Here is a 27,805-nt window from a genome sequence, read left to right on the forward strand (position 1 = left end):
GATCCCGGAGTGGCGGGCCGCGTGACTGGCGGCTGCGCGGCAGCGCTTGCTCTGTGGTGCCGGTGAAGTGGCTGTAATGGGGCCTCTCCCGCTGCTCCTGCCGCTGCTGCTGCTCCTGCCCTTCCTGCCGCTGCCGTCTGCCCACCCCCCTCCTGGTGGGTGTTTCAGGCCGGACCCTTCTGCCTGTCCCCCCTGCTCCTCGGGCCGGACCCTTCTGCCTGACCTCCTCCTTCCTCGGCCAGAGCCCCGGCCCTCCTATGGACGGGGCCCTCAGCTAGCTTTTCCAGGCCTCGGGCAAGACCCCAAACTAGCTTCACTGGGCCGGAGCCCTCAGCCAGGCTGGGGAGCACGGGGAGGGCGCTCCGAGCTCCCCGGGCCCCGGTTCCCAGGCTGGGTTGTGCCGTACCGGGTGACAACGCCTGTTTGTGGGTTTCTCCTGTACTCATGATGCCTCCTCCAGCTGCTCGGGTTGTGCGGCCCGGCCTGGAGGAGCGGTTCTTCCCGCAGGTGCGGGACCACTTCAGCTTCGAGACCGGCGGCAACGAGACCTTCCCGCAGCGGTACCTGGTGTCAGGTAAGTTCCATGGGTGCTGTAGCTTTAGGCTGGATTCCTTTATGCTTAAGCTTTAACTACCTCTGTACCTTCTGTTCCGAGATAGAGCAGGAGCTAGAGCACTGGGCAACCAAGAATCAATGTTAGCAAAGGCCAACCCTATACGAGCCAAGCATTTCCTAGCATTACTTACATCCTACTCTCCTTTTCATCTACTTTTTACCAAGGCACGTACTTACAGGACAAGGAGGCCTGGCTTTAAATTGAAAGAGAGTAGGCTTAGATTGCATATTAGGAAGGAATTCTTCCCTGTGCGGGTAGAAATGCCCTGGCACGTGGTACCCACAGGAGCTGTAGTTGCCCCATCCCTGGAAGTGTCCAAGGCCAGGTTGGACAGGGTTTGGAGCAACCTGGGATAGTGGAAGGTGTCCCTGCTCATGGCAGAGGGGTGGAACTGAATGAGCTTTAAGGTGCTTTCCAGCATAAACCAGTCTGGAATTCACTCCTTGCCTTCTGTTCTGGCTGTGGTGCAGAGGGGATTGTGGGGACTGGCTGCTCTGGAGCAAGAGTAGACTAGAAGCAGGAGCTGTGTTACGCTTGCACCGGAGCTGGCTCTGTGTGTGTGTGTGTGTGTGTGTCTTCAGTTGGAACCTGCATCTCTTGCAAGTGCATGTAATTCAGTGCTCTGAATGTGTCAGGAAAAACAGATAGTGACTTAAATGTTGTACTCTGTGCCAGTCGTTTTTAGGAGTGATGGTAACTCCTCTTGGGTCAGTGGTTTGCGTTATTTGAAATCGTTCAACTGTAGATAGCTTAATCCATACCAAACAATAAGCACTGCCAGCAAGGAGCCAGCTGCGTCTTCCTTCACTGAGAGTAAAAGAGAAAAGGCCTTTTTAAACAGCATGTGACTAAAAAGACAGCAATTTCCATAACCAATGTCACATGTTTTTCAACCCTGCCTATACAGAGGAATTGGGGAGCAATTTGCAGGGAGAGCACAAATGTGGACTTGGGAATAGCAACAGACGTGAGCACTGCCCAACTTAGTGCCCACCTGCTGCTGCCTCCCAGATGCATTGAGGTCTTCAGATGCTGCAGCTCACCTTCACATTGCCTGTTGTTCTGCAGCTTGTTCAGCACCTGTGCCGAGTTTCACCAGGTATGAATTCAGGATTCAGGAAACCAGGATTGAACTCATGGATCAGTTCAACCCGAAGATATGGACATAGCAGTGAATTTTGAGAGCATACCAAAGGTTGTGATTTCATTAATTAAGTGGCCCTTTTTGAACAGAATGTTTGTATTACATGGTTTAAAACATTGTGCAACTTCTATTTGTTTTCTTTTAAAGTGTTATGTTTTATCTGTGAATCCTGAGCAGAGCTGAATAATACTTGTGAGGAGCAAGATATTAACATTGCAGTTCTGCTGGTTTATAGAGAGTTTCTTACTCAAAATTCTTCTACTGTTTTCTTTTGTGCAATATGAGACTTTTCAGATTATCAGAAAGAAAATGAAGACTAATTTCGCAACAGGGGATCTGATACTCTTGAGTTTAGCTGGCAGTTCCCCAGGATTTCAATCTAAAAATAGATACCTTTCTAAGGAGCCCATCTGGTTTGCTTTTGGCTCCTGTGATGGTTGTTTACTCCAGAAGCCATGAAGCATACATATCAGGAGAAGAGCCAGAGGAAAGAGAATATTGAGTTACCTGTCCAATACCCCAAGCAAATGCAGCACAGAGAGTCAGTTGGCCTCTTTGTTAATGAAGAGGAGCAGTTTCACTAAAGAGTGGTTTCAAAGCCCATTCCAAATCAAGTTTGGCTTTGGCAATTCTGTGCTGAGAATGCCAAGAATTAAATGTGGGCTTCTCTGTTCATGGGAACAGCCTCATGTGGCAGCAACATCCATAGGACAGCTGCTGTGCAGGGTCTCTTTGGATGATGTGTTGAAATCAACACTTAACTGGTGGGCTCTGGTTTGTCATTGAAGAAAACTATTTATTATCCCTCTTTATTCCTGTGCAATTTATGATTAAGCTAAAATCAAATGTTTGTTAAAGTCAGCAAGCATTAGAGCAGCTGTTTGTTAGATAAGCCAGTGTTGGCATCACAGCTCAGCTTGTCCTGCCAGACTCAATTTGCCTTCAGTTGTAAAGTGATCTGAAGTTAAAGCACATCATCTTCTTATGTCATCATCATATTATATACATACACATATGTGCATGTGTGTTACATATGTAACAGATGCCAGCATATCCTGGGCTCTGCCCCACAGTGTGGACAGCAGGTGTTTGGAAGAATTCTGTCCCTCTGCTCAGATGAGACCCCACCAGTAGAACTGCCTCCAGGTCTACGGTCATCAACACAAGAAGGGTGTGGTGCTGCTGGAATGAGTCCAGAGGAAGCCCCAGAGATGATCTGAGAGCTGGTATAGCAGAACACCTCACCCTCTCCCAAGAGCTTGTCTGTTGTTCATTAGCCAGTCAGATAACTCAAACAGGACAAGCTCTGTTGTGAGTTTTTTTGGACCACGGGGTTAACACTGGTCTGGTATTTCCCAGCTGCCGATAGATATGTTATTGGTTCAAGTGAGATCTGACAAGATAGGATGGATTTTGACTGACTGGTAGCCATTCACTTTACAACTATAAAAACCACCACAAACTTTCACAAAGCAGAAATCTGGTAAAATATATATGTGTTCTCAAAATGTGTGGAGTTTCTCCCGTGAGTGGGGATATCTACTTCATGGTTGAGTTAAGGAATCTGTGTAAGGTATTGCCATTTTGGTGGTAAATTACATTTGACTCCTAATCAATACTATTTCTTTTGCCAGTTTTAACATCAATACCTCCATATAGTGCACTGTTCTATGGTTTATAGTTATCAACTAGTTATTGACTAGTAGTTTCATTTTATACTGTGTCGTGAGTAATTCTGATTAAGATCTTTTGTCTGTTCAATCTTTTGTCTGTTTAAGAAATAATTTATTTTTATAAGTAGATCTGATTTATTGTCATTAGAACTGTGAGCCAGAGTGATTAATTAAATTTAAAATGTTGCCAAATTTGAGGCTAAGGCATGGCTCGTCTGAAGCTTTTCTTGTCTCATGATAGCTGAAGCCCCTCTGCTCTGGAGACAGGCTGAGAGAGTGGGTTTGTTCAGCCTGGAGAAAAGAATGCTCTGGGCAGTACCTTATTGTGGCCTTCCAGTATTTAAAGAAGGTTTGTGAAAAAAGAGGAGGAATGGCTTTTTACCAAAGCCAGTAGTGATAGGACAAGGGGTGATGGTTGACAGATAGTGAATTTGGATTGGACATAGGGAAGAAATTTTTTCCCTGTGAGGGTGGAGAAGACCTGGCACAGGTTGCCCAGAGAAGCTGTGGCTGCTTCATCCCTGGAAGTGTTCAAGGCCAGATTCCATGGGACTTGGAGCAATCTGGTCTAGTTGAAGGTGTCTCTGCCTGTGGTGGGGTCTTGAACTGGATGGTCTTTGAAGATCCCCCACAACTCAAACCATCCTATGATATGGGATTTACAACTTTATACATCCCAACAGGAGCATTAGAAAGATGCAGGCAATTCCCTAATGTCAGTTTTGTGTGAAAATTGAGCTGTGCAAGTGTTTTGGGTGAGTTGAGGTAAAAAGGGTATATAAATGGGAAATCACTCTTTTGGGGGGCAGCTGTCTGCAAAGGACTTGCAGAACTTGAGATTTTAGGTATTTTTCAGGCAGAAGTGAAATATTCAGACCATGTACTAATCTCATGGAAGCTTTTATTTACTCCCACCCAAATGAGAGATTTCTGGAGCCTGGACTTTCTAACACCTTTGTGTCCCAGCTCAGGTCTCAGGAATCAGCTTGTTCACAAAGTTCTTCCTTGTTAAGCTCCTGCCCAAAGTCACCAAAAATTGACTCATTTCATACATATATTTTTTGTTGTGTTTTCTGGGGTTTTTTTTTGTTTCTTGGGGGTTTTTTTGTTTTTGTCTTTGGTTGGTTTTGTCTTTGGTTGGTTTTGTCTTTGGTTGGTTTTGTTTTGGTTGGTTTTGTTTTGGTTGGTTTTGGGGTTTTTTTGTTTTGTTTTTTTCATTTTTAATTTCTTTCTTTCAATTGCCTCAGCAAAGTTCTGGAAGAAAGGATTTGGACCCATCTTTTTTTATACTGGCAATGAGGGTGACATCTGGACTTTTGCTCAGAACTCTGACTTCATATTTGAATTGGCAGAGGAACAGCAAGCACTTGTCATTTTTGCTGAACATGTGAGTATTTTAGTCGTTATGCATCCTTTAGAGCCCTGTTCTGTTCAGCGTTACCGAATTCAGCTTTCTGCAGGTCTGGAATAGTGGTACCATTTCTTGCTATGGAGCTGAGTCAGACCTGCTATAGGCTTTCTCCCCTTGACAACAGATCTTCTTTACATAATCATGGCTTTTGAGTAATTTTTTACTATACCTCCCAGCACTCCAGGACTGATATTTCTGTACAGCCTATGCCACAAATGATTTGCTTTTGTAAGTAGATTCTACAGGCCTTAAATTCCTTGTTGAAGTAGAGAGATACTTTGTTTGGATAATAGTTACAGTAATTTCATGACTATAAGGTGCACCCTTTTGACTAAAATTTCGGTCCAAACCTGGAAGTGCACTTTATAGTCCGGTGCGCCTTATATATGCATGAAGTTGGGAAATTTGCCAACCCAGAAGTGCAAGCTGTGAGCTGAGCCACGAGGTGGGGTGGCACTGCGGGAGCGCCGAGCCGCGAGCGGGGGCAGGAGCGGGCAGCTGTGGCCGGCAGGAGCCGCACGGGGAGGGAGGGAGCAGGCAGCCCTGGCTGACAGGAGCCACACGGGGAGGGAGGGAGCGGGCAGCCCTGGCTGACAAGAGCTGAGTGGGGTGGGTGGGAGCAGGCAGCCCTGGCTGACAGGAACCACACAGGGAGGGAGGGAGCGGGCAGCCCTGGCCGGCAGGAGCTGCGCGGTGTGGGCGGGAGTGGGCGGCTGCGGGCAATCCCAAGCTGTCCCGAGCCACCCTGAGCCACGGGCAACGCCGCTGCAAGCAGTCCTGTGCCACCCCGAGCTGCGGGCAGTCCGTGCCACCCCGAACCGTGGGCAGCCGCGAACTGTCCTGCGCCGCCCCGAGCCACGGACAGCCCTGAGCCAAACCGCGGCAGCCGCGAGCCGTGGCCACCCTGAGCCGCACCTCACCAGCCAGTGCCAGGGGCGGACAGGAGTGCCGGAGCCTGCACACGGGGAGGGTGCTTAGGGCTGCATTTAAAGGCTACACCAATCTGTGAAAAATGTTTGCAAATCGAGCACCTGCCAGTAGACCCCGCGATCGTGTGATTCCATTACTAATTTGTTACTTTGTTGCATGCAGCGCGGATCCTCGCTGCAAAAAAAAGGTGCGCCTTATACTCCGGTGCACCTTATATGTGGACAAAGTTTGGAAATTTGCCAACTCCCGGAGGTGTACCTTATATTCCGGTGTGCCTTATAGTTGTGAAATTACTATAATCTGTCTACCCTGCAAAGTCTCAAGCCAGCCTTTCCCAAACTACAGTATTAAATCTGCTATCTATCATCTTAGGCATGTTCCCTTTTGTAGTTGGGGATTTCAGGAGAGCTACAAATGCTGACAACCCACTTTAGCACCCACTGAGGAAGCTGTCATGCACTGGCTATCCACTCCATGATCTGTCCTGAAGGCATCTGTATATCAGGTGCAGGAGAAAAGGCACTTCCTCAGTTGTGGACAAGTTAGAGGACACCTCATGCTCTGTTCTCTCTTCTTATTAATGCTCCTGTAGCCCAGCTCTGTGGGAAAGCAGAGGGGATCCACACCAGCATTGCCACAGCGTGTATCTTTCATTTCAGAGGTACTATGGGAAGTCTCTTCCGTTTGGACTTGAGTCAACACAGCTGAAGAAGACTGCTCTGCTCACCATCGAACAAGCCCTTGCTGACTATGCAGTGCTCATTACTGAGCTTAAGCAGCAGTTTGATGCTGCAGACTGCCCTGTCATCGCTTTCGGAGGCAGGTAAGGGTTGTGTGGGCTCCTTCCCTTCTCTGCATCCTTTTCCAGCCAGAGTTATGCTGCTGTAGATCTCTTGCTCTCAGGGAAGTTCTCAATGCAGAGCTTTAAGCTATCCTTTTGAGAGCAGATATGCCTGTGCCTCAGCTCCCATGAACTCATCACTGGGTCCCACTCTGCTTTCCCATCAGGAATTAGTCTCCATTTGTGGTTGCTTTGGAGAGGCACCCCTGACTGGCTGTTTCTAAGCTTCTTCAATGTCTGAATCATCCAGAACTGCAGAAAAAAAATAGCTTGGAAAGGGTCAAGGGAAAATACCAGGCTTGCCAGTGATGGGCAATGGGATGGTGTGCCCAAACCTGAGGAAACAAGCACTAATGGGGTCCCTCAATCTGCTTCATGAGGTGTTGCTTACAGTGAACCTCACCTGAAATGTTTCTACACTAATAAATGCAATATGAGGAGCAGACAACAGGAGCTCAAAGCCTTGGCCCAAGCCCAGAGATTTGGCACCATTAGCAAAGTCTGGTAGGATAAGTCATGTAACTGGAGTGCCCTGTTGGATGGTTGCCCTTCAGGAGAGATAGGGCAGAAGAGATGACATTGTATGTAGTGGTAGGGATGGAATGTCTGGAGCTCACAGTTGTCCATGGCACAGTTGAAAGCCTCTGGATAAGAATCAAAGGACAAATAAATAATGCAGATGTCACTGTGGGAGTCTTACTTTGGATCTCCCAGACAGGCCAAGTACACCAACAAATTAGTCTTTTAAGAACTAAGGATGCTTTCAAGTCAACTTCCTGTGTCCTTCTTTTGGGTGACTTCAGCTTGCCAGAAATCAAGTGGGAGAATCACATAGGTAGTACAGTCTAGGCCTAGAAGATCTAGAAGATTCCCTGAAAAACCCAGATGACAACTTTATGGCACAGTTCTTAAAGGAGCAGAATCTGAAAGATACCCTTCTTGATCTACTGCTTGTCAACAGAGAGGATTTTGTGAGTGAAGTGAGGATTGGTGGCTCTTTTGGCCCATGAATTGCAACCATGAAACCATCGTGTTGACAGGAGGAGAAGTGCCAGCAAAACCTCAACTCTGGCCATGAGGAGAGACTTCAGCAGACTTCAGGCTGTTCAGAGTATTATTGAGTCCCCTTGAAAAATGTTTTTGTAAGTGATGGAGTCCATCAGTGTTGGTTACATTTTAGATATTGCCTGTTAAGGGCACAGGAGTAGCAATTACCAAATGTCAAAAGTCAGGCAGGTGAGGCAGAAGGCCATCTTGGCTGAACAGGGATCTTCTCTTGAAAATAAGGTGAAAAAGGAGATTGTATGCCCGATGAAAGTGAGGTCAGGTGGTATGAGAAGAATACAGAGATACTGCTCCCCGCTATACGGAGAAAATTCACGTGATTAAAGCTTAATTGGAATTGAAGCTGCCAAAACTGTGGAGAACGACAAAAAAGAGTTTTTTGAATACATTAATGGCAAAAGGCAGCATAGAAATAGCATTGGCATGTTCCAGGATGAGGATGGTCATCTCACAAACAGGGACAGAAACAAGGCAGAGGTGTTTATTGCACTTTTTGCCTCTGTCCTCACCATGGTTGACAGACCAAAGGGGTCCCAGTGCCTTGAGGTGGAGGACCATGAATACAGGAATAATCAATTCCCTGTTGACCCTGAGCATGTGCAGGATCTGCTGCTCCATTTGGATCCCTGCAAATATATGGGATCTCTTGGGATTCATCCAAGAATCTGCAAAGAGCTATGTCATTGCAAAACCCGTCTTGATGATTTTTGAGTAGTCTTGGGAATCCAGAGAGATCCCAACTGACTGGAAGCTGCCAAACATTGTCCCAGTTTTCAAGAGGGGCACGAAGGAGGACCCTGCAAACCATGGGCCTGTCAGTTTCACTTCAGTGCTGGTAAAATCATGGCAACTATTACTCTGGGAGGTATTGAAAAACCACCTGGAGGGCAACGCAGTCATTGGTCACAGCCAACTTCCAGAGGGCAAAGTCCTGCATGTTGAACCTGATTTCTTTCTATGATGAGGTAACCCACCTGGTTGATCTAGGAGAGCCAGTAAATGTCATTATTTTGGACTTCAACCACCCCTTTGATGCTATCTCTCCCAAAGATTTTTCTGGACAAAATGTCCAGCGTATGATGGGTGAGTAACTGACTTACTGGTCATATAAAGGGTTACAGTGTTTGGGGTAACACCAGGCTGTCCAGTCACTAGTGGGATTCTGCAGGGCTCCGTCCTCAGCTCTCAGCTCTTCTACATCTTTGTTAACAATCTCGATGCAGGACTTGAAGGAATACTAAGTCAGTTTGCCAACAGCACTAAACTGGGAAGAGCCATTGACTCCCCTGAAGGCAGAGAGGCTCTGCAGAGAGAGACCTCAATAAATCAGGGAGATGGACAATCCACCAACCCTATGAAGTTTCCCAAAGGCAAGTGCTGGGTTCTTCACCTAGGATGTGGCAGCACTGGCTGTGTGTATGGAGTGGGGAAACGAGAGGCTGGAGAGCAGCTGTGGAAAGGGACATGAGGGTCCAGTGGCATATTGGATATTAGTCAATAGTGCCCTAGCAGCCAGGAGGGCCAACCATGTCCTAGGGGGCATTAGGCCCAGCATCGCTGGCTGGGTCAGGGTGGCAATTATCCTGCTGTGTTCTGCACTGGGGTGGCCTTACCTTATTCTGGGCACCAGAATGTAAAAAAATACATTACAGTAATTTCACGAATACAAGCCGCACGGACTATAAGCCGCATCTCTGGGTGTTGGCAAACATTTTGTTCTTTGTCCATAAATAAACTGCAACTGAGTATAAGCTGCTCTGTCGTTCGCAGCGAGGACCCGTGTGCAACAGAGTTGCCAATTAGTAACAGAATCACAGCAGGGCAGGGTTTACTGGCTCGGCTCGGGCTGTGCAGGCTCGGCCTGCTCGGGGCTGCCAATGGGGCCAGGTGGCCCAGCCCAGCGCTGCCGCTCGGCGGGGCTGCTCGTGGCCGGCTGCCGCTGCCACTGGGCTCGGTCACCCCAGCCCAGCGCTGCCCTGTGGTGGCAGGCAGGGACGGAGCCCCCCCCGCTCCCGCGGCAGCGGGCGGGGACGGAGCCTGCCTGCTCCTGCCGCGGCAGGCGGCGACAGGAGCCCCCCTGCTTACCCCACGGACCACGGGGATGGCGGCACGGGGCCCCCGCCTCCTCCCTGAGCCATGGGGATGGCAGCACGGGGCCCCTGCCTCCTCCCCGAGCCGTGGCAATGGCGGCACGGGGCCCCCGCCTCCTCCCCGAGCCGCGGGGATGGCGACACGGGGCCCCCGCCTCGCACGGGGCCCCCCCTCTCTCCCCCGGGCTGCGGCAGAGGAGGAAAGGAGAGAGCTCTCCCACCTCTCTCCCCGCCCCCCATGCTGCCTGCAGGGAGCCAGGCTCCACCTGCGGCGCAACAGAGTAGCAATTTGTAACAATCGCGAAATGCCGGCTTTTACTGGCAGGTGCTCAGCTCGGCACCCTGACTGGCACTTCTGGGGTTGTAAATATCAGAAAATTATTCACATATTAGCCGCTCCTGAGTGTTAGCCGCATTTCCGGTGTGGGAGCAAAATTTTAGTCAAATTGGTGCGGCTTGTATTCGTGAAATTACTGTAAGCTATTAGAGAGTATCCGAAGGAGGGCGATGAAGATGGGGAAGGGTCTGAAGAGGAGGCCTTATAAGGAGTGATTAAGATCACTTGGTTTGTTCAGCCTAGAGGAGATTGAGGGAAGACCTCATTGCCTTCTTCAGTATCCTGTGGTGCACTGATCTCTTTGCTCATGACCAGAGACAGGACTCAAGGAAACAGCATGGGTCTGTGTCAAGGGAGGTTTAGATTGGATATCAAGAAAATGTTTTTCACCCAGAGAGTGGTTGAGCACTGGAACAGGCTTCCCAGGGAAGTGGTCATACACCAAGACTGTTTGAGTTCAAGAAGTGTTTGGACAACACTCCAGGCTCAGGGAGTGTCTTCCACAGGGCCATGAGTTGGACTCAAGGATCCTGATGGGTCTCTTTCAGCTCAGCATGTTCTATGATTCTATGAAAATGAGAAATTCCTCCTGCAGGATCAGAACATTTTACTTTGGAAATACAGGAAACTAATAATTGGTTAAATATTCTTTCATGGACCGTACAGCTTTTTATTAAACACAGCCTCTTTAATGCATCCAGCCATTTTCATTGTAGGCCTTTTCATAATTCTGCTCTGCTGCTCTTTGGTTCCATGCAGCAGTCCTTTCTCAGACTGCTCATGGTGCTGCAGGAGGGTGGATGTGATGTCCTTATTTCTTGATGGATAGGAGTGATGCTTCCCTTCAGAAGTCTTCCGGAAGTACAGGCCTTCAAATTCAATTGCAGTGAGCTAAAAAGCATTTGACATGGTAGTTATCATTAAGCTTTCAGCTGGTTGTGGTGACTGAACTGTTGATCTCATGGGGGTTTATAATGTGACTATCAGGACAGTAGCAAGAGTAGGAAGGGCCAGAAGCTGTCCTGGGATAGGAAGATGGGAGAGGGATACCGCAAAACATCCTAGCTGGCTGCATGTTAGACTTCAGCTCTCTGTGTGTAATTGAGGGTTCAGTCTGCAGCAGCCCTGAACACACTAAACTCAAATGAAGAACACTGAAATATGGCAATGCTGCAGAAGCATAGCATTGCCCGAGAAGAGAAAAAACAGACCACTTCTGGTGTTTATAACTGTTCCAAATCAATCTGAAATTACAGTAATTTCACAATTATAAGCCGCACCCGATTATAAGCCACACTTCTGGGTGTCAGCAACGTTTTGTTCTTTGTCCATATATAAGCCGCACTGGATTATAAGCTGCACTTTCGTTCGCAGTGAGGATGCTTGCGCAACTTTCACGAAGTTGCCAATTAGTAACAGAATTGCGGGATCGCGGGGTTTACTGCCCCGCTGCCAGGGCCAGGCGGGCTCGGATCGGCCCCGCTGCCCCACTGCCAGGGCCGGGTGGGCTCCAGCTCGGCATGGGGCTGCTGCGGGCTCGCACTTCCGGGTTGGCAAAATTCATAACTTCGTCCATATATCAGCCACTCCTGAGTGTAAGCCGCACTTCCGGGTTGGGACCAAAATTTTAGTCAAAAGGGTGTGGCTTGTAATCATGAAATTACTGTACTTGGAGCAGGTTTCAGGTAATGCCTGTCTCCAGGACCAGGGCTGGAGAAATGAAAATTGCTTTACGTTGGGGGTGTTGTGGAAATGGTATTCACTGAACCACTTGAGGTGGTGGGGAGGGAGATTGAGTGATTTTAAGCTTGGAGTTAGACCAGGTTTCACCTGTGTTTTGGGGAATGTCATTTGCCACCCCCATGGCCTCAGAGGAACTCTGCAACGATTAGCAAATGAATGACTTCTGTCACTTTGGATCTTATGTAGCAGCCCTTGATTCATGTATAGATTGTAGCCCTGGCACTGAAACTACCAAGGTAGACTTTTCTTGTGGAATTTGTTAACTTTTCCCCTTCCCTCTATCTGTGCTGATCAACTATGCAGCATTATTTGGGGTGCCCAGCATGGATAGTCTCCACTTTCCAGGAGTCAAGAGGGCTGCCTGTTCTGCCATGTTCAGGGACACCCTTTGCCAGAAGCCTGATAAAGTTCTAACTAGTTCTAACTACTTCTTGTTATTCTGTATGCAAAATGTACAGTGAGTGCTTCATTCAAACCCTGCTTTGCTCTGCTGTGAAGCTGTTGGACATGGTCAGGATGGTGCAAAGTTAGATATTGAGGCAAGATTTACATTTGTCTACAGAAGCAAACAGCTGCTTTGTTCCCACCAGAGCTGGTGTGAGCATTTGGGGAAAGATCAGTAAGAGTACTGTGTGCTGCTCATTGGCCATAACTGGATCAACAAGAGGATGAGGCACAAACTATCACAGATACCCATGAACATCATGCATGAAAATGAAGCATCACAGATATCCATGAGCTTACTGTTACCTTGGGTTAGCCTGTAAATGTTGGCCTGAACTTCTGAGTTATTACAGTATAAGTTGTCTGTTAAAGGAAATAACTTGTCTGTCCTTGGTAGCTATGGAGGAATGCTGAGTGCTTACCTGAGGATGAAATACCCAAATGTTGTGGCTGGAGCATTAGCCGCAAGTGCTCCTCTGCTGTCTGTGGCTGGGCTTGGAGACCCTACCCAGTTCTTCAGAGATGTCACAGCGGTAAGTAACATCTCTTTTCAGGAGCAGTATTTTCTTCCTTTAGGAATGCTGTTCTTTTTTCTCTTCCAGGTGTTTAAATAGATACCTGTCTTCACAGCATCACTGCTAAGCAGGGAGCACAATTAAGTGGCAACCTGAAAGGGAAAGCAGTAGCTGCAGGATGGCTGAGCTGTGCCATGGCTGGGGCAGCTCAGGGTTCAAAGGTGCTGTTCTGAGCAGCAAAACTCTGTGCCAGTACCTTTAGTACCACTAAAAATTGACTTTCCCATTTCTAGTGGCTTGACTGTATTGCAGCCTGAAATTTTTCCCTTGTGCCTGGCTGAACCCCTTTTAGATAATTTATTTTTAAAATCCCCTCCCAAAATGCTGTATTAATAACAACCATTCACAGCTTTGGTGATGAGTCTCTGTGATGCTATGTGTCAGGAGCTGTGTGTGTCCCAGTTGCTGTTGGTCATGGAACTGCCAGAGGAGCCCAGTCCAAGGTGATTGCAGTTCAGTGAAAAACTTGGAAAACTTCATTTTGTAACTAAAAATGTGCAAGGTGTTCTGGGATCACTCAAACTAAAATTTAAATGTGGCTTTTGTAGTATAAAGCTGTGAAAAGTTGGTGTTAGAACTGACTTAATTTTATCTTATAAGGAAGGACATGTACTACCTGGTTGTACTGGAATCTTGTGATGTTGTCTGTTCTGCCTCTTTTTTGACATGAATTTCTAGATCTGGGTGACACAGGTGGCTTTGTATGAACTGCAGTAATTTCACGACTATAAGGCGCACCGGATTATAAGATGCAGTTCCAGGTGTCAGCAGATTTCCAAACTTTGTCATATATAAGGTACCCCGGACTATAAGGTATACAGTAATTTCACGACCATAAGGCGCACTGGACTATAAGGCGCACCCCCCGGGAGCCGGCACATTTTGCAACTTTGTAGATCAGATAAGGCGCACCGGACTATAAGGCGCGCTTTTTTTTTGCCGCGAAGATCCGTGCCGAGCGCAACAAAGTAACGAATTAGTAACGAAAACCCGCGATCGTGGAGTTTACTGGCAGGGGCTCAATTTGGAAACATTTTTCACAGATCGGTGTAGGCTTTCAAAGGCAGCCCCAGGCGCCCTCCCCGTGCAGTGGGCCCTGGAACTCCCGCCCGCCCCCAGTGCCGGCTGGCGTGGCTTGGCACAGCCACGGGGCCGCCTCCCCCTTGCGGCTCTGTTCTGCCGTGGTGCTGTTCCCTCTCATGGCTCCGCGAAGCTGCCGTGCCGTTCCCTTGCTCAGCTCGGCGCTCCTGCCATGCCATCTGTCCCTCACTGGGCTCGGCGCCGCCACCATGCCGCCTGTCCCCTTGCTCAGCTCGGTGGCGCGGCTGCCCTGCCGCCCATTGCTCGCTCGGCTCGGCGGCGCCGCCGCCATGCCGCCTGTCCCTCGCTCGGCTTGGTGCTCCTGCTTGTGCCGCCTGTCCCTTGCTCGGCTTGGTGGCACAGCCGCCCTGCCACCCGTCCCTCACTCGGCTCGGCGGCGCCGCCGCCATGCTGCCCGTCCCTCGCTCGGCTTGGTGCTCCTGCCATGCTGCCCATGTCTCGCTTGGCTCAGCGGTGCCGCCGCCATGCCGCCCGACCCTCGCTCGGCTTGGCACTCCTGCCGTGCCGCCCATCTCGGCAGCGCGGCCACCATGCCGCCCGTCCCTTGCTTCGGCTCGGCGGCGCCGCCGCCCTGCCGCCTGTCCCTTGCTCAGATCGGCTCCGCTGCCGTGACGTTCCGCCTCGTGGTTCCGTTGTGGCACCATGCTGTTCCCCCTCGCGGCTCCGCGGAGCAGCCCTGCCGCCTTGTCCCTTTTTCGGCTCGGTGGCGCCACTGCCCTGCCGCCCATCCCTCGCTCGGCTCGCTGGCGCCAACTGCCCTGCCTCCCATCCCTCGCTCGGCTCGGCGCACTGCGGCCCCGTTGGCCCCTATCGGGCTGTGGCCCCACTGCCTCCAGCACCGCAGCCCCGCTGGTCGCGCCTGCCCCTATCAGCTGTGGTGCCGCTGCCCCCAGCACTGCAGTCCCGTCGGCCCCTATCGGGCTGTGGCCCCGCTGCCTCCAGCACCGCAGCCCCGCTGGTTGCGCCTGCCCCTATCAGCTGTGGCGCCGCTGCCCCCAGCACTGTGGTCCCGTCGGCCCCTATCGTGCTGTGGCCCCTCGGCTCAGGACGCTGCGCACAACAAAGTTACAAAGTAGTAACACCTCCCTGCCCGCGCTGCTCCCTGTGCCTAGGGCCGCCTGGGGCCACCCCCCACCTTCCAGCCCGCGCTGCTCCCTGTGCCTAGGGCAGCCTGGGGCCGCCCCCCGCCTTCCAGCCTGCGCTGCTCCCTGTGCCTAGGGCAGCCCGAGGCCACCCCCCGCCTTCCAGCCTGCGCTGCTCCCTGTGCCTAGGGCCGCCTTGGGCCGCCCCCCGCCTTCCAGCCCGCGCTGCTCCCTGTGCCTAGGGCAGCCTGGGGCCGCCCCTCGCCTTCCAGCCCGCGCTGCTCCCTGTGCCTGGGGCTGCCCGGGGCCGCCCTCTGCCTTCCAGCCCGCGCTGCTCCCCATGCCTGGGGCTGCCCGGGGCCGCCCTCTGCCTTCCAGCCCACGCTGTTCCCTGTGCCTGGGACTGCCCGCGGCTGCCCCACCATGGCTACTCGGCGCTCCCGCGGCGCCACCCCCCCTCGCGGCTCTCACTTCCGGGGTGGAAAATTTTGCAACTTTGTAGATCAGATAAGGCGCACCGGACTATAAGGCGCACTTCCGGGTTTAGGGAAAAATTTTAGTCATAAGGGTGCGCCTTATAGTGAAATTACTGTACTTTTTTTTTTGCAGTAAGGATCCGCGTGCAACAAAGTAATGAATTAGTAATGAATCACCAAATTGCAGGGTTTGTTGGCAGGTGCTCAATTTGCAAACATTTTTCACAAATCGGCGTAGCCTTTAAACGCAGCCCCAGGCGCCCTCCCCGTGCCGCGGGCCCCGGCACTCCCGCCCGCCCCCGGTGGTGGCTGGCGCGTTTCTCATGGCGCACGTTTCTCATGGCGCGCGGCTGGCGCGCCTCGCAGCTCGTACTTCTGGGTTGGCAAATTTCTGAACTTTGTCCATATATAAGGTGCAGCGGGTTATAAGGCGCACTTCCAGGTTTCGATCAAAATTTTAAGTCAAAAGGGTGCGTTTTATAGTTGTTCAGTTACTGTACCTTTGTTGCTCAGTTGGGGCTATGGTCTGTACCTGGGGCAGGAGCCAGTGAGCACACAGAGCTGAGACCTTTCATGCTTTTCTGCCCAGAATTATTGCTAGGCTATAGTTCATTAAGCTTGCACCTCTCTTTGGCGAGTTTGAAGGCTTTTATAAAAGTTACAACAAAGAAGTTACACAGAAATTGTTCACTCGTCAACTTAACCAGTGCTTTTCTGCACATGCTTCAGTCAGTGCTTGGTTCACTATACCAGGTGGTCTGACACTGGCACATGAGATGTCTCAGGGGTGATTTTTACCTTGCTGCTTAGTCTTAGGTTACCTTGGGCCACTTTAGCATTCTTCTCCCCCATCCCTCTGGTATGGAGGTGATTCATCTTTGTTGACATATTCTTGTCATTCTTGTGTTACTTTGCTGTTATTCTCCACTTCAAGGACCACACCTTATGTAACTTCTGGTCTCTTTGTTCTTATTTATATACATGAATGACTTGTGTCTGTGCAGAGACTTTACTTTTCTGTGCAGATGGCTTTACCAGTAAATATAAAGAAGAGACTGTTATATGAAAATAAACACATTTGAAACTCCTAAGTGCATAAAAGAATAATAGACATCTTGTCTTAGAGTTCACATTTTCAAACAAAAAATGTAATACCATTTTGTGTGGAAACATTCACAGCGCCAGAGGTTTCTGTCCAAAAAGGAGACAGAGGAGTCCTGTAATTTTATTTGAATAAAGGGAGAGGCCATAGGGCATTTTTTATGGGGTCTTTTAAATGGTTGGGGGACACAGCCCCCTTTTTATCTTAATTTCCCAAATGCATCACTCACTTCCTTTCCCCATTGGCTGAGGTACTTGGAAGGTACAGACTTCCCAAATCACCTACTCTGTGTCCCCCTCTGCTGTGCACTCCTCTTTTTTTTTTTCTTTTATAAAGCAAAACACTATTCATAATTCTCTTAAGCCTTTGTTCTTTTTCTCTAAGTTCAGGAATTTAACATGGACTTGGCTGAGCAACAGTCCATGTCAATTAGTAACATTTTCTAGAGCTGATAGTTTCTTTTGTTATTTCCTATTTATAAGTCCCTGGCCCTATCTACAAGCAGATTCACAGTCTGTTTGTAGAGATACATTAATCTTACTCCTTCCAATTTAGTCAGCTAACAGGCCCTGGTGTGGGAATTCTTCCCTGGTTGAAGCTAACTTCCTTTCAGCATCTCTGTCTTGCTTCAGCTGTGAATATTCTGTGAGTCATTACACACCCTCAAACTTAGGGCTTTAACCTTTTCACGTGAAAAAACTTTCCAAATAATTTATAAATCTATTTTCTCTGCAGCAGTAAGCCAATCTCTGGCCTGAGCTCTTAAGCAAGCACTCTGTGGTTTCAAAGTACCCCCTTCCATCTTCAGTGTGGAGGTTGCTCTGATGTGCAATTTATGCATCTGAAATCAGAATTTTTCTTGTTGAGAACACCCATGAGAGCTGTTAATCCCAATGAAGGCACATGGAATGGCTGCAATTTCTCCTGCCTCTGCTAAGCCGAACTGTTTCTGGTCTGTAAGGGTCTGGGGATGAACTTAAAAAGATCCTCATGCCAAGCAGTACTTGGCAGCAGCCCAGCAGTGCCTAGAGGAGAGCTCAGCCATCACAGCACCCAGAGCAGACCTGCTCCTCTGTCCTAGGCCAAACTATCCTCACAGTCCAGTTAGAGCCATTAGTAGGTGAAGATCAATAAGCACATAGAGAAGGATATTTGGAACTCCTGAAGGGATGCCCAGGTAAACTGTGGAAAACCCTACAATGATTTCTTTAAACGTAATTATCAGATTAAGGCAGATTTAGGAAGAAAAGTCCCAAATCTATTTTTTAGTTGAGGGTGGGTCTTTACAAGAAAAATGCCTAGCTAGTGATTAGTGGTTACTTACCTTGCTCTAGCAGGGTAAAGAGACCTCAGAAGACCCCTAATAATTTTTCTTGTTACAAAACACTGGTTGCCAGCAGATCTAACCTGCTTTACAACTTGAGAGAGGAGAAAGAGCTTGGGTTCCTAGGGCCTTCAATCTCAGAAACAACTTGATCCACCATAACCAACCATAGCTCTTCAAACCTAACTTAGGGTGCTTTTTCAGGATCAGTAATGGTTTTCTCAAGAAAAAGGACATGGTCCTTTGGCAGGCCATTACCAGGCTTAAGAAGAAACAAAGATCTTGGTCTTATACTCCCAATGCATAATCAACTTCTCCTGTGGCTCCTTCTCACAGACAAAGTGCATTTTCAAGGACTCTGCTCTGTGTTTAAAAACAACTAAACCCTTACAACCCTTGCAGTCTGCCTCTCTCTCTGAGGCATGCTTCATATTCTCTTGCTGCTTCACGTTCAGTCTGATGCTTCAAGAAGGGCAGAGTGTTCTGTTTGATGGGTCATCCCAGCCAGACCTGGTGATACAGCTGCTGCTTGGCCTGAGCTGTGCAGCATGTTGGCTTCTGCAGAGACATGCTGACATGCTTGTCTGGAAGACAAGGCAGAAGCACTGGTGTCACTGGTCCTGGAAATGCAAATGAGGTGCTGACCAGCGGGCCAATAACCACTGTCTTCTTCTGGTCCTTCTGGCAGTTCTTTCCACTGCAGCCTCTTCAGGTATCTCCTGTGGGAAACTCTCATCTCATACTTTTTCTGTCCCTTCAGGATTTTCAGAAGTCCAGCCTAGACTGTGTCACAGCTGTCCGCAAAGCCTTCCAGCAGATCAAGGACCTGTGCCTGGGTGGAGGTAAGAAGGGGGCCCTGCAGATAGCTCCCAAGGTCAGCCAGCATTCCCAGCCACGGGGGAAAAAAGTTGATACAGCTTTACCTCAGCTACTTGTTTAGATAAATCAGTGCAGGTGCCCATATGGCTGCTTCTTTTTGCTTGCACAATGGACTTTTATTAACAATTTCAGTTAGCACTAAAATTGGTAATCAACACAGAAACATAAGTAGCTCTGCAAAGCTTTGCACAGTGTTAATGAAACCATTTTTTTCTGCACCAAAGTGAAAAACCACTTGCAGGTGAAAACCACATGCGTAGTATTTTATGCTAACAAAGCCATATGTTTCACCAAATACTTGTCTTCAGTATCTACACCATGAAGAGTTGTTCTGGTGGGTATGACAGCTGTATGGCTCAGCTCACTGGACAGACTGGAGGGCAGTCTAGGTCCTGAAGCAATCATCCAAGTCCCTTCCATCTCCAGTCTTGGACAGTTAGGACAGACTGGTGAAGACCTCTGCAATGGTTCCTAAGTAAGCTGGATCAGATGCCATGGGCTGATGCAGCATTTTCTAGAAGCTGTGCATGGTGTTGGGACAAATGTCGTGGCTTCTGGGTCTGTCTTGAGCTTTGGTGATGATGTGTGTCAGGAGCTGTGTGCCTCCCAGTTGCTGTTGGTCGTGGAACTGCCAGAGGAGCCCAGGGATCAAAACGCCATTTTGGCTTTGGGTCATAGCAGGAAGAATGTTACTGCTAACTAGTAAAGCTCTTCCAGCTCTGTCTGGGGCCATACTTCCTGCAACTGGGGGTAAGGTGGTCATGTTTAAAGCTTCACGCCTCAAGTGTGTATCCAGAGTCAAGCGTGCTTTTCCAAGGAAAGGCAGCCATGCTCTAGTGGTCAACTGTAGAGTAGGATGGGGACAAGAACTGTGACTCCAAAATGTGGAGAATGAAAATGAAGGGAGCAGCTTTCCACAGCAGAAAAGCAAAGGAGTACAGGTACATCTTGAAGGAATGATTCCAGCTGACCTCTGCATCCCACTGATGTTTGAAGGCATGTCTTGAGAGTCCTATGTGAGGACTGTTCTCATCTGGCAGTTCTTAGTGCAGATGCACCCTCCTCCCAAGAAGTTGCTTTTTATTTGTTCGTTCGTGTTTTGGTTTGGGGTTTTTTTTTGGGAGGGGGTGTGGTGGTGGGTTTTTTGGAGAGCTGGGGTTTTTTTTGTTTTCTTCTTAAAAAGATTTTTTTAGGTTTTTGGGGTTTTTTTCCCTGCCAGTTTTTCCAGCTTTTGAATCTCACTGGGTCCTATATGTAGCTCTTGCTCTGCTGCATGAGAGCTTGCCTGGGGAGCCTGCCTTGCAGAACACAGCTGCCCTGCCAGGGAAGGGGCCTGCAGGAGCAGTCATCAGGGCACTGAGAGCTTGCCTGGGGAGCCTGCCTTGTAGAACACAGCTGCCCTGCCAGGGAAGGGGCCTGCAGGAGCAGTCATCAGGGCACTGGCAAGGACAGGTTATACCAAGCTGTTCTGCTCACTCTTTCAGCTGGGGCTAGTTCAGGCACTCAGCAGGTGCTGATTCCTCCAGCCTCCCCAGGGAGGTATCAGTGGCTCATTGAGGGGCAGAACATGGGCTGTGGGCCACATGAGGTTGTGACACTGCTCAGGGAGGCTTGTGCCTGAACATTCAGTTCACATGTGTAAATTCAGGTGTAATGTGTCCTTTCCACTAAAAATCTCATGTTACAGCATCCTCTTACTTCTGAGTGAAACAAGATGCTGAAGCTTGTTGTTACTTTCCTCTGTTCAAGTTTGTATCTTTTATTTTCCTTTCTTTTGCAGCCTATGATGAGATCAGCAGCAAAATGACCACATGCAATAAGATCTCTGACAAGGAGGATGTTTACCAACTGTTTGGGTTTGCTAGAAATGCCTTCACCATGATGGCCATGATGGACTATCCATACCAAACCCACTTCATGGGTGACCTCCCTGCCAATCCAGTGAAGGTGAGGACATTGGTGTGAGTGGGGCTTAGGGCACTGTCAGGCAGACACCATTGGTGATGGTCACAGGGCAGCAGTGATGGATGTTGCAGCTCTTCCAGTTTGACAGTAAATCTACACAATTGAAACTTCTCTGTGATGGTGACTGCTGTGAGGTTTGCTGGAGTCACTCCTATCCTGCTCTGCCTTTACCTTAGACACAAACACCTGTGCAAGCTTGTTGATTTCAGCTTTTAAATACTAAAAACTTGTAGCTTTAAAAAAAAGAAAAAAGTAGTTTTGTTGAACCCATCTCAACATACTTTCAGAGATGTATTTTTCTTGGTGGGTAGGGATGGAGATGTGAAAATCAGGCTCTTTTTAAAGTACTGCCCAGGAAGCAGACATACCTCAGGTATAATGCAGAAAAAAAACCTGTTGCTATGGGGACTGGAAAACATGAACTTTCAAGAGAATCAAAGATGGCAAAGTGTAGGAAAAGGGCCGAGTTCTCAGGTGTTTACAAAGACCTCTAAGACACCAGCTGTGTTTGAAAGGTACCACCTTTGATCCCAGAGGGTGTTGCAATTCTTGGTGTTTTCTGGTGTGTTGTCAAGCCCATGGGACTTCATTTGCCTCTGGCTTTGTGGTATTTAGGGTTCTAGTCCTACCTGGAACAAACTGTGCAAGAGGTCACACGAGCTCTGCTGCACTAGAACTCTGGACATGCTGCCTCTGGCTCCACTGAGCCCCCAGTTTCCTTCTAGGGTCTATTTAATGACCTCTAAAATGGAAATAATTATTCTGCACATTCCCCCCACTCCCTGCAAAGGGCATTAAAATATTCTGATTCTAGGAGGAACTGTTGTGTGCCCTCCACAGCTCCCTAACCTGGTGAAGGAACTGTCTGCCCTTGTTCTGTCTCCCTGCTTCTATGAATTTTGATGCTACGGGGGAGGAAGCTAAAAACTTCAAGACCTGTTGCAATTAGGCCTTTGGAAAGCTGCTGAACCATAAAATATGTAAATGATAATTTTAATGAGTCTTCCAGCGTAGCCCTTCCAGAAGGTACAGTAGTTTCACGAATACAAGCCACACCATTTTGACTAAAATTCTGCTCCCACACTGGACATGCGGCTAATACTCAGAAGCGGCCAATATGTGAATAATTTTCTGACATTTACAACCTCAGAAGTGCCAGCCAGGGTGCCGAGCCGAGCGCCTGCCAGTAAAAGCCGGCATTTCGCGATTGTTACAAATTGCTACTCTGTTGCGCCGCGGGTGCAGCCTGGCTCCCTGCAGGCAGCATGGGGGGCGGGGAGAGAGGCGGGAGAGCTCTCTCCTTCCCTCCGCTGCCGCAGCCCGGGGGAGAGACAGGGGGGCCCCGTGCTGCCATGGCCGCAGCTCGGGGAGGCGGCGGGTGCCCCGTGCCGCCACAGCCGCGGCTCAGGGAGGAAGCGGGGGGCATCCCCCCCACCCGCCTCCGCGGGAGCTGGGTGGGCTCTGTCCCTGCCTGCCACCACGGGGCAGCGCCGGGCCAGGGTGAGCGAGTCCAGAGGTGGCGGCCGGCCACGAGCGGCCCCGCTGAGCGGCAGCGCTGGGCTGGGCCACCTGGCCCCATCGGCGGCCCCGAGCGGGCCAAGCCTGCACAGCCCAAGCCGAGCCAGTAAACCCCGCCCTGCTGCAGTTCTGTTACTAATTGGCAACTTTGTTGCACACGGGTCCTCGCTGCGAACGACAGAGCAGCTTATACTCAGGTGCGGCTTATTTATGGACAAAAAGCAAAATGTTTGCCAACACTCAGCGATGCGACTTATACTCAGTGCGGCTTGTATTCGTGAATTTACTGTAACTGGTTCTGTCTGCCATTTGCCTGTAATGTCTCTCACCCAGGTCGGCTGTGAACAAATTATTGCCCACAAAGACCCAATTGAAGGCTTGGCTGCTCTTGTCGGTGAGTTAATATCAGTTTGATTTTTTATGTACCACCATGTGTTCTAGAAGCTCCTATCAGTTGATCTGTAACATTGCTGTGACAGGGGAGCTGGTCTGATCTCCCTCTGGGATATTTTGCCCCTTGTTGATTTTATCTGTCAGGACATCTCACAATGGCCCACAGGTTCATTCTCTCACCTTTACTAACTTGATGTGTTTCTCAGGCATTGCAGCCCCATAGCCTGTTGTCTGTCCATGAGATGTGGACTTCTGAAATACTTAGTTCTTTTCTAGAAGTTTACCCATGCTTTGCCTCTAGCAGTCACAGGCTCAGTGCACATTCACTGAAGGAAGTTTTCTGGGCTCCTTGTTGAGGACGAGTCCTGTGGCCTTAACCCAGGGGCAAGGCAATCTTAAATACACTGTGTATACACACATATACATTTATCTCTGTGAGCACTTATTTTGTCAGCCAGCAATGTTTGTAAGGAAATTATTAATAGAGATAGAATTTGAAGAACTTTTGAAGAGTTCCTCATAAAATCTCTTAAGTTGCTTATTAAAAATGACTTCTACCTTGGTCATTGTTCAGAAAAACACATTCTGAATGAAAGGGAAAGAAAAAATTAAGGAATTCTTACAGGTTTAATGCAATTTAGAATGACTGGGAGGTATTTAATTTTTTTCCGCATGATATGTGCCCCAAGTCAAGAATGTTCCAATCACTAAATCACTGCTAAAGATGTTTGGCTGGCAGCTAGAAGCATTGTTAAAACACTAATCTCTTGGCAAATGCTGTCAGGTTTACTGGATGTATTCACATGGTACTTCTTCTGTGATAAAGAGTGGGAGTCTGAGATGAATAAGCCAAGGGTGGATTTCTTCCTCCCAGTTGCAGGGAAGCACCTTGTGCCTCTCCCCATCTCCCCAGCTGCATTCATTTGGTGGAGTTTAATCATACAAGAGGAATGATCCACTAGAACTTTAGCCAGGGGACTGGCTTTCCTCCATACTTGCCCCTCTGTGTCATACAGGAAAACACCATCTTTTTTCTACACGTGCTGCATCAGCCCACCTCCTGCCAGGTAGAGCGTAGTGCCATGGGCTGTGATGCTGAACTGGACACAGGTGAATGGTGTTAGTGTTGTCCACAGATTGCTTCCAGGGCAATAATACTCTGTCTCCTTAATGTGAATCCATTCTTCCCTCTGCAGAGAATCAGACTAGCACTTACCCATCATATCTCAAGTGATATTGCTGTCACATCAGATTTGCTTGGTTCATGATGAAGGAAACTAGGGTTCCCAGCATCTGTTTGACAATTGTAGGGCTCAGGGTGCCAAATTTTTGATCCACATTTAGCAATCAGAGCCTCAAAAGAAACTGAATAAAATACCAGAATGGCACACCTTGGAAGGAGTTTTCGTCTTAGGAAACCAGAGGAGTAAGCTGAGCAAGGTGCCACAGGGACCTGCTGAACCTGGCAGAGCTGAAACCCTGCCTGCTCTCTATCCAGGCTTTTAACCCATTACAAAGGAAATTGTCTAAACAGGACAATATTGCATTGAATTAGGAGCAGTAACCAAGTTTGTGTCATCTGAAGGAATTTGTCAGGCCATGTAAAAGCTTTGCCATAAAGCTGGATTGTAACCTTGCACAGTTCTAGGCTCTGTGAGCTCTGTCCCATCCTTGCATACTCACTCAGCCCTTGGCTTGATTTTGGCCATGAAGTTCATGTGGGAGGCAGAGGGTGAGACAGCAGAGTTGCTGACTGGTTTTGTGCTGTGTTTCCAATTGGCAGGGGTGTTCTACAACTCCTCTGGCTTGGCACAGTGTTATGACATATACCAGTTGTACCAGTCCTGTGCTGACCCCACAGGCTGCGGCATTGGCTTGGATGCAGAGGCTTGGGACTACCAGGTAAGGGGTTGAAGCCCCCAGCAGGTTTCAGCTGCTGTCCTGGCTATGCCCCTGGCCCACGACAGCTCTTGTGCTTATCTTAGGTTTGCACAGAGATCAACTTAACATTTAATAGTAATAATGTGACCGACATGTTCCCTGAGATGGCCTTCACAGAGGCCATCCGTGAGCAATACTGTTGGAACAAGTGGCGTGTGAAGCCGCGAGCATACTGGCTGCAGACAAACTTTTGGGGAAAAGGTGAGTTGTGCTGATTGCTTGTCCCTGTGTGTTACCCTGTAGCTGTCTCCCTGTTTCCCTCTGTCCAGCTGAGCCCCATGAAGACAGGCGTAGCACACTGAGTCCTGGCAGAAAGTCATAGCCTTGTGCTGACTAGAGCCAAACAAACCTTTCTGTATCTCTTTGGGACAGAAGACAAAAACTACCAATAATTTGTTCAAGTCTTCAGTGTTTTCTGTTCTTGGCCATGTTTACTGCAGTAGAAAACACATTTGGATAACTGGGCAGGAAGGAGACCTCTCAATTATGAACTCTTTCAATTTCAGACCTGAAAAGTGCAAGCAACATCATTTTTTCAAATGGAGACTTGGATCCATGGGCTGGTGGCGGGGTAAGCATGTGCACTCCTGTACCCTGAGCACAGAGCAGCCTTTGCAGGTGACATACTGCCCTCCTTCCCTTTCAGAGCAGCACTGGCAATTCAGTTTTTATCTGAGGTGAACCACTGAGTAACCTTGGGACACTAATGATAGACACATTGAGTAGTGTCCACCAGCCAGGAATACTGATGGAACAAATGTGGCTTCACTAGTGCAGACATTAGTGAAGTGTCCTTACTGCACACCCAGGGTCTGAACCACAGCTTTGTGTGTTTGTGTTTCACACATGGTCTCAGTGCTGCTGACCATGTGCTCCTGGCTCTCTCCAGTCACACTACACCTGGTGAGACCAGGTGAGTGCTATGAGCAGCACACAGGACATGTTTTGGCTTAGATTCAACAAAATCTCAGAGTGCTGTTAGTGTCCAATCTAAAATTACCCAGGATTAGATTTTGAGTTAGTTGAGCTCCTGATTAAATACAGAAGCTCAGTGTTTTAGGCTGGTTTGGAATCCCAGGAGGAATAGGCTGCTTAGGGTGCATGGGCCCAAAGGGGAGACCTAACATCCAACTGCCTGTGCTGGAATCAGCTGGAAGTTCCCACCTTGCAGAAAACACTCCCTTCATGTGGGACAGGTGATCTGATTCATTCAGACTGTTAGCTGTGAATACCACCATACCAAGGATGTCTTCCCATGCTTTTCCTTGGTCTTGCCCAAATCATGTTCCAGTTTTCAGAACTCAAGTCCAGTTCTTCCCAGTAAGTTGGTGATAACTGGTCTTTGCTCCTTCTCCTTCCAGATAAACATCAGCCTCAGCCCTTCATTGATTGCACTCACCATTAAAGGAGGTGCCCATCACCTTGATCTCCGGTAAGTACCGAACTCTCCTTTGGCTAGCAAAATCCTCATACCCTGAGTATTTGATCTCAGCAAGCCACAACCCAATGAACCAGGAGATATTTTAGAATCACAGAATCATAGAGTTGTTGAGGTTGGAAAAGACTTCTAATACCATTAAGTCCAACCATGAACCCAACACCATCACCATGTCCTCAGGTGCCACATCCACAAGTTTTTTGAATGCTTCTAGGGATAGTGAACTCAACACTTCCCTGGGTAGTCTGTTCCAATACTTTTCAACCCATTCCATTAAAAGACTTTCCCTATTATCTGGTCTAAAGTTCTTCTGTTTCAGCTTAAGGCTGTTTCTTCTTGTCCTGTCCCTTTTAACCTGGGAGCAGAGCCATACCCCCATCTGGCTACAATCTCCCATCAGAGAGTTGTAGAAGTGAGAAGGTCCCCCCTGAGCTTCCTTTTCCTCCAGGCTGAGCTCCTCCAGAGAGAGATCTCCCCACTGGAGATCAGATACTGCAACCTGGTTTCCAGGGCATAAATGTGAAGCACAAACCAGTCAGTTTCCGTCCCTAAAATCGCAGACTCTGCTGTGTGCAGAAGGCAAACCCACTGTCCAGTAACTGACACTGCTGTGTTATCCCTAGGGGACACAACCCAGCTGACCCCCCATCCGTCACAGAAGTGCGCAAGCTTGAAGCTGGAATCATCAGCAGCTGGGTGAAATCTGCAGGGATGGAGTGGGTGCAGGAGCAGGGTGCAGGAACTGCAGCAGGCAGCCGGCCCTGAGCCCTCTGTCCCTGCACTTCTGGGTGCAGCTGCCACAGGACACAGCAACCTGCTGCACTGGTTCTAGGCTGGCTGGGACACTATTCTCTCCTCTGCCATGATGGTGGGAACTCCATTTTCCAAAGTGTCCCACCTACACCTCATTGAGCATCAAAAGAAATGCAAAAGGCCAAATCACTGACAGAAGTCAAAATCACACTTTCTGGGCTCCATGCTTCCCTGCTCAGAATGAGCTGTTACAAAGGGTAGCAATATGAAAAGCTTGCCGAAGGTCCAAGAACCGTCACAGACCTGATCAGGATGGTTGCATGAGGCACCTTAAGGTTGAAACTAAATTATTTGTAGAGAAAAAGGAAATGCTAGAAGGCTAGTAGAAAAGCAGCAGTATGATCATGACTGACACAGGATCATGGTGAACTCCACTAGTGACCAGTTATCTAAAACAGACTATCAGTCTTAGCCAGAGCTGTGGGTTGGAGGTGTTTTAGTTTTAACTTATCCAAGAGATTCCAGTTGCTGAATGAAGATTTGCACAAAGGAATCCTGGTGTGTACTGCTGTCACTTAAGGGCTGTGTATTGGTGACCAGTAAAGCACACTTCCACTGAGACATCTTCAGGAGCTTTTTAAAATCAATTGTAAGTAAATTAAACTGTGTGATATAAAAGTTTATTAAAGCATGTGATATAATTTCATGGCTTGGTAGTATAACCAAAGAAGATAAAAAATATTCCTTCTTACCTTCCTAGGTGGATCTTTGCATATGAATGGGTGCTACTAGACTGACAAGGCACTGATAATTACTAGCACAACTGCCAAAATATTAATTCCTGGTAATCATCTGGCTGCCTCAGTTATTTTACAGTGATTTTTTGAGTTAGTGGAAAAGTTTCCCAAGTCCCCAAAGGTTTTTGCTGTTTGTGCAGCACGGTCACAGTGATGCTTGGTGTCAG

At 48.7% G+C, this 27,805-nt stretch overlaps 1 protein-coding gene across 1 annotated transcript; it reads left to right on the forward strand.

Moving 5' to 3' along the window:
* On the forward strand, nt 1-27,542 carry DPP7 (dipeptidyl peptidase 7). The gene is made up of 13 exons (XM_033077804.2): nt 1-155; nt 461-574; nt 4,681-4,820; nt 6,434-6,597; nt 12,692-12,827; nt 18,715-18,796; nt 20,614-20,780; nt 22,650-22,710; nt 24,493-24,611; nt 24,695-24,851; nt 25,157-25,221; nt 26,012-26,082; nt 26,712-27,542. The coding sequence occupies exons 1-13, from the start codon at nt 77-79 to the stop codon at nt 26,851-26,853; spliced, it is 1,497 nt and encodes a 498-aa protein (XP_032933695.1). The 5' UTR covers nt 1-76; the 3' UTR covers nt 26,854-27,542.
* Nucleotides 27,543-27,805: the final 263 nt, after the last annotated feature.

This window comes from Catharus ustulatus, chromosome 21 (genome assembly GCF_009819885.2).
Source record: "Catharus ustulatus isolate bCatUst1 chromosome 21, bCatUst1.pri.v2, whole genome shotgun sequence".
In the NCBI taxonomy this organism is placed as follows: domain Eukaryota; kingdom Metazoa; phylum Chordata; class Aves; order Passeriformes; family Turdidae; genus Catharus; species Catharus ustulatus.

Excerpts from the sequence above, each read along its gene's own strand:
- DPP7 (XM_033077804.2), top strand. The coding sequence starts at position 77 with ATGGGGCCTCTCCCGCTGCTCCTGCCGCTGCTGCTGCTCCTGCCCTTC. Across the intron at positions 18,797-20,613 it reads GGACCTGTGCCTGGGTGGAG|CCTATGATGAGATCAGCAGC; the intron begins GTAAGAAGGGGG and ends TTTCTTTTGCAG. Across the intron at positions 20,781-22,649 it reads TCCCTGCCAATCCAGTGAAG|GTCGGCTGTGAACAAATTAT; the intron begins GTGAGGACATTG and ends TCTCTCACCCAG.